We start from the raw sequence: 5,935 nt of genomic DNA on the forward strand, positions 1-5,935 counted from the left end.
TACCACGCTGCTTGGTCCTGTTGTGGTGGTGGATCTGTCACGGCTGTCGTCGGTGGAAGAAGGTGAGGACAAGGTGCAGCGTAGTAAGTGTTCATGATATTTAATTATAATGGTGGTTATTTTCAGTCTTTGTGTGTCTGCACCAGACAGAACTGTTTTCGGTTGTTTCTTTGTTGTTTTGTTATTCAGTGTTCAGTTTTGATTATTATTAAATATCATGAACACTTACCAAGCTGCACCTTGGTCCTCACCTTCTTCCACCGACGACAGCCATTACATGAACAGACACAAACATATTTCCACCAGTGGTAATATATATACCCCAATTTGGGTGGAGTCTCCTCCTTCTCTCTAAACATTACATTTTTATTGCTAGGCAGGAARTTAAGGAATACGGGCAATAAACTGTTCCTTTTCCCTTAATGTGACCTGAACTGACCTCGACCCCCTTCCTCAGTAATGCACAATTGATATGACAGGCAAAAATCCAACCCAAATTCTTTCTTTAGCTCCCAGGCTCTTCCAATGCAAACCTATTGCTCATATGTATTTCCGTCTCCCAGATTGCAGTTCCTATGGCTTACACTACATGTCATCAGTCTTTATACAAGGTTTCAGGCTTAATTTAAAAAAAAAAAGAACAAGTAATTGTAGTTTTTCTGAGAGAGAGCTCCATAAGAAAAGTAGTGTTTTGGCGAGCGAGAATTAGGGCGCGCTCTTCGTTATTTTCCTTTCCTATTGAACATACTTCTTTCCGTATTAAATATTATCGTTTATTTAGATATGAGAGTACCTGAGGATTAATTAGAAACGTCGTTTGACTTGTTTGGATGAAGTTTACTGGTAGCTTTTTGGATTCCTTTCTCTGCATGTTGAACGAGTGGATTACTGAAATCAATGGCGCCAACTAATTAGACTTTTTGGGATATAAAGAAGGACTTTATCGAACAAAATGACCATTCATTGTGTAGCTGGGACCCTTGGGATTGCAAACAGAGGAAGATCTTCAAAAGTAAGTGATTTTATCGCTATTTGTGATTTTGTGACGCCTGTGCTGGTTGAAAAATATGTTGATGTGGGGCGCTGTCCTCAGACAAACGCTTTCGCTGTAAAGCCTATTGTAAATCGGACAACACAGTTCGATTAACAAGATTCTATGCTTTTGAATGATGTAAGACACTTGTATTTTCATGAATGTTTAATATTACGAATTTTTCTTTGAATTGCGCGCCCTCCAATTTCACCGGATGTTGTTGACTAGTGTCCCGCATTTTTACATTTTTTATTTTGGGGTGGCAGGTAGCCTAGTGGTTAGAGCGTTGGGCCAGTAACCAAAAAGTTGCTAGATCAAATCCCCGAGCTGACAAGGTAAAAATCTGTCGTTCTGTTCAATCCCCAAATTGTTCAATCCCCCAATTACTTGTTCATTATTTAACCCTCTGTTCCCTCATGTTTGTTTGTGAGTGATTGTTGGTTTGTAATATGGTCCGTTATTGTGGGCTCGTGTATTTGTGAATTTTGGAGTAAAGTACGTTTCTTACTCACATCTGCTCTCCTGCACCTGACTCCTCTACACCAGCTACACACAGGACCCTTACACAGTGTCAGGAAGTGTCACGACTTCCGCCRAAGTCGGCTCCTCTCCTTGTTCAAGCGGCGGTCGACGTCACCGGCTTTCTAGCCATCGCCGCTCCATTTTTYATTGTTCCATTTGTTTTGTCTTGTTGCCTGCACACCTGGTTTTCATTCCCTAATCCCACTGCATGTATTTATTACTCTGTTCCCCTCCATGTCTTTGTGTGAAATTGTTTGTTGTTATGTGGTTATGTGGTGCACGTTGTATGTTCATTTGGTACATTAGCTTTGGTGAGTGTTTTTTCGCGCTTTGCACTTTTGCCTTTTTGCTGGAGGTTTTGACGCAGTTTGCGTCCGTCTGTTTGTTCACTCCAGCCTGAATAAAGTGTGCGCCTGTTCACAACACTCTGCTCTCCTGCACCTGACTTCGCCACCAGTATACACACCCTTGACAGGAAGTAACAAAATGTAATTACCAGAAGAGTTGAGTACTTCTTGTCCATTTCTGATCTCTGCCCCATCTTGTTTTCTCCAGGTGAGTTTAGGTTGTGGTGACCAGCCCGCTGATGAACATGTAACGTCAGCTGGCCTCCTCCTCCTCTTGCTTCAGCTACAGAGAGAACTGGTTCACTACCTGTTACTAATGGACAGATAAGGGGGACAAGCCACAACATAGTAGGACACAGATTGAAGACAGAATGATTTGGAAGAATCAAGATAAACTCAGCACAAAAAAGAAACGTCCTCTCACTGTCAACTGCGTTTATTTTCTGCAAACTTAACATGTGTAAATATTTGTATGAACATAACAAGATTCAACAACTGAGAATAAACTGAACAAGTTCCACAGAAATGTGACCAACAGAAATTGGACATGTGTCCCTAAACAAAAGTAGCAGTCAGTATCTGGTGTGGCCACCAGCTGCACTAAGTACTGCAGTGTACTCTCTCTCATGGACTGCACCAGATTTGCCAGTTCTTGCTGTGAGATATTATTCCACTCTTCCACCAAGCACCTGCAAGTCCTGACATTTCTGGGGGGAATGCCCTAGCCCTCACCCTCCAATCCAACAGGTCCCAGACGTGCTCAATGGGATTGAGATCCGGCTCTTCGCTGGCCATGCAGAACACTGACATTCCTGTCTTGAAATCACGCACAGAACGAACAGTATGGCTGGTGGATTGTCATGCTGGAGGGTCATTCAGGATGAGCCTGCAGGAAGGGTACCACATGAGGGAGGAGGTGTCTTCCCTGAATGCACAGCATTGAGATTGCCTGCAATGACAAAAAGCTCAGTCCGATGATGCTGTGACACCACCACCTAGACCATGACGGACCCTCCACCTCCAATTATCCTGCTCCAGAGTACAGGCCTCGTGTAACGCTCATTTCTTCACGATAAATGCAAATCCGACCATCACCCCTGGTGAGACAGACCGCGACTAGTCAGTGAAGAGCACATTTTTGCCAGTCCTGTCTGGTCAAGCGACGGTGGTTTGTGCCCATAGGCGACGTTGTTGCCGGTTATGTTGGTGAGGACCTGCCTTGCAACAGGCCTACAAGCCCTCAGCCAGCCTTCTCAGCCTATTGCAGACAGTCGAGCAATGATGGAGGATTGTGCATTCCCGGTGTAACTCAGGCAGTTGTGTTGCCATCCTTACCTGTCCCGCAGATTGTTGATGTTCGGATGTACCGATCCATCGCAGTGTTGTTACACATGGTCTGCCACTGCGAGGACGATCTGCTGTCCATCCTGTCTCCTTGTAGCGCTGTCTTAGGCGTCTCACAGTACGGATATTTCAATTTATTGCCCTGGACACATCTGCAGTCCTCATGCCTCCTTGCAGCATGCCTAAGGCACGTTCACACAGGTGAGCAGGGACCCWGGGCATCTTTCTTTTGGTGTTTTTCAGAGTCAGTAGAAAGGCCTCTTTAGTGTCCTAAGTTTTCRTAACTGTGACCTTAATTGCCTACCGTCTGTAAGTTGTTAGTGTCTTAACGACCGTTCCACAGGTGCATGTTCAATAATTGTTTATGGTTCATTGAACACGCATTGGAAACAGTGTTTAAAACCTTGACAATGAAGATCTGTGAAGTTATTTGGATTTTTACGAATTATCTTTGAAAGACAGGATCCTGATAAAGGGACGTATCTTTTTTTGCTGAGTTTATGTATTTTACAATTTAATGTTAGATGGTTCCTCACTCTGAAAGTAGTCTATGGGACAGGAGAAAGGTATTCCATGGTTTGGTTGTCTTTTAAACGATTTCGACAAACTTCCCCTAACTTTAGCCACCGCTAGTTAACATTGAATAGGAGTGATAGGGGCATCAAATCAAAATCAACTTTCAATTATTTAGATAGAAATTACTTAAAGGTGGTTTGTCCATTTTTTTTTTACATTACATGGATGCCCCTATTGCTTCTATAGATTTTTTTATGGGCTATATAAGGCTAAATACAGCTGAAGTTTGTAGTGGCTGTACCCCTAATGCAATTGTAAACAGGTGGGTATAATTTGTGGAACGTTCCAACAGGAATCTGTTCCAAACACTTCGTAAATAACAAGGTTGCCAACAAACAATGCATACAAAGTTGTATAACTGCAGAATAAGATACCGAGTAGGCATCACTCACCAAGTATATTCTGAAAAATGTCTGTCCTCACTCTGGTGGCCTATAGACAAACATTAAGAATAAGCTACGTGGTGAGTTGATGCCTATTCGGCAGCTAGTTTGCTAGATGAATTGATCATGCTACGTGTATGCGTTTATTGGCATCCGTGTTATTTACAAAGATTTTGGAACAGATTCCTGTTAGAACGTTGCACAAATTTAACCCACCCATTTTAAACTGACAGGTGGCAAATGTAACTGCCATTTTTGTTTTTACTCTGTGGTACCAAAGACTCCAGGGCCTGTATTCATAAAGTGTCTCAYAGTAGGAGTGCTGATCTAGGATCAGGCGCTTTGATGGTGACACCACAATACACAGTTTCACCATCAATTTGAGAGATAACCCTTACCATTCACTGTGAGGAAGACACTGGCCTTTTCATACCACTGTTCACTGKTGACTTGGCACACATACTCCCCCCTGTCTTCCAGTGTGACCCTCTCCAGTGTCAAGGACACGTTCCCCCTCTCCATCCCCCCAGTTAGAGACACCCTGCCCCTGTAACGGGGGTCCACAGGGGCCTCCTGGATCTTGTGATCTTTGTACAACAAGGCAGGACTGTGATAGTTACTGGAACGATACCAGCGCACCTCCAATGGCTCAACATTGAAGAGAGGTGAAACTTGACAGAGTAGAGAGACAGAGGAGCCAGACAAGGTCGAGGTTGGACCATCAGGGACAGTTAAGGTGAATGTCTCCGGAGCTGGAGAAGGAGAGACACGGGGGAGAGACAGAAAGAGAGGGTGACTAATTTGCGCTAGACTCCCAGGGCCAGTATCTTGGACACAGATTAAGCATAGTCCTGACCTGGATCTCCATTGAAATTACTTTCTGTGTCCAGAAAACCGTTTCCTTTCAGTTACTTATGTAATTAACAGTGTAGACATTCTCACCATGTTGAGCTGCTAAGATGGGAACTGTGAGAGCAGCCAGTATCAGCACCCTCAGACACAACCCTGCATAGAAGATAAAGGACATCAGAATGACATTATCACGATTTAGGTGTTCGGTAGCCTATGTGAGAGATTAACATTGTAGGTACATACAAAGTATCAAAATACTTCACCAATAAAGTTACAGAAATTGTCATAATGATTATGCCCATGTTCACTCCAATATTTCCCACAGTTGTGTCAAGTTGGCCATATGTCCATTGGGTGGTGGACCATTCTTCATACATACAGGAAACTATTGAGCGTGAAAAACCCAGCAGCGTTGCAGTTCTTGACACACTTAAACCGGTGCGCTAGGCACCTACTACCTTTCCCCCTTCAAAGGCACCTAAATATTTAGTTTTGCCCATTCAAAGGCACACATACAGTGGGGCAAAAAAGTATTTAGTCAGCTACCAATTGTGCAAGTTCTCCCACTTAAAAAGATGAGAGAGGCCTGTAATTTTCATCATAGGTACACTTCAACTATGACAGACAAAATGAGAAAAAAAAATCCAGAAAATCACATTGTAGGATTTTAATGAATTTATTTGCAAATTATGGTGGAAAATAAGTATTTGGTCACCTACAAACAAGCAAGATTTCTGGCTCTCACAGACCTGTAACTTCTTCTTTAAGAGGCTCCTCTGTCCTCCACTCTATGAATCGTTATTTGCAGGAATTATGTTGGAAAATAGTATTTTTGGTCAACTAACAAAAGTTTATGTAACAGGGTGCTTCCTCTTCTG

At 43.0% G+C, this 5,935-nt stretch overlaps 2 protein-coding genes across 6 annotated transcripts in view; both read right to left on the minus strand.

Annotated features, from left to right (window-relative positions):
* LOC112069270 (butyrophilin subfamily 1 member A1-like) overlaps positions 1 to 5,935 on the minus strand; it is a 47,264-nt gene that overhangs the window by 38,879 nt on the left and 2,450 nt on the right. For 2 of the 4 annotated variants that reach the window (XM_070438492.1, XM_024136575.2), the window contains exons 2-4: positions 5,148 to 5,210; positions 4,604 to 4,957; positions 2,052 to 2,215 (exon numbers count right to left, since the gene is read on the minus strand). In XM_070438492.1, coding sequence (XP_070294593.1) covers positions 2,052 to 2,215; positions 4,604 to 4,957; positions 5,148 to 5,210 — 581 coding nt within the window. The remainder of the gene's footprint in view (positions 1 to 2,051; positions 2,216 to 4,603; positions 4,958 to 5,147; positions 5,211 to 5,935) is intronic. The other 2 variants (XM_070438493.1, XM_070438494.1) reach the window with 1 other exon arrangement.
* LOC112069269 (butyrophilin subfamily 1 member A1-like) overlaps positions 1 to 5,935 on the minus strand; it is a 65,549-nt gene that overhangs the window by 10,207 nt on the left and 49,407 nt on the right. The window lies entirely within an intron of this gene.

The sequence above is a fragment of the Salvelinus sp. IW2-2015 genome, unplaced genomic scaffold (genome assembly GCF_002910315.2).
Source record: "Salvelinus sp. IW2-2015 unplaced genomic scaffold, ASM291031v2 Un_scaffold959, whole genome shotgun sequence".
Taxonomy (NCBI): Eukaryota; Metazoa; Chordata; class Actinopteri; order Salmoniformes; family Salmonidae; genus Salvelinus; species Salvelinus sp. IW2-2015.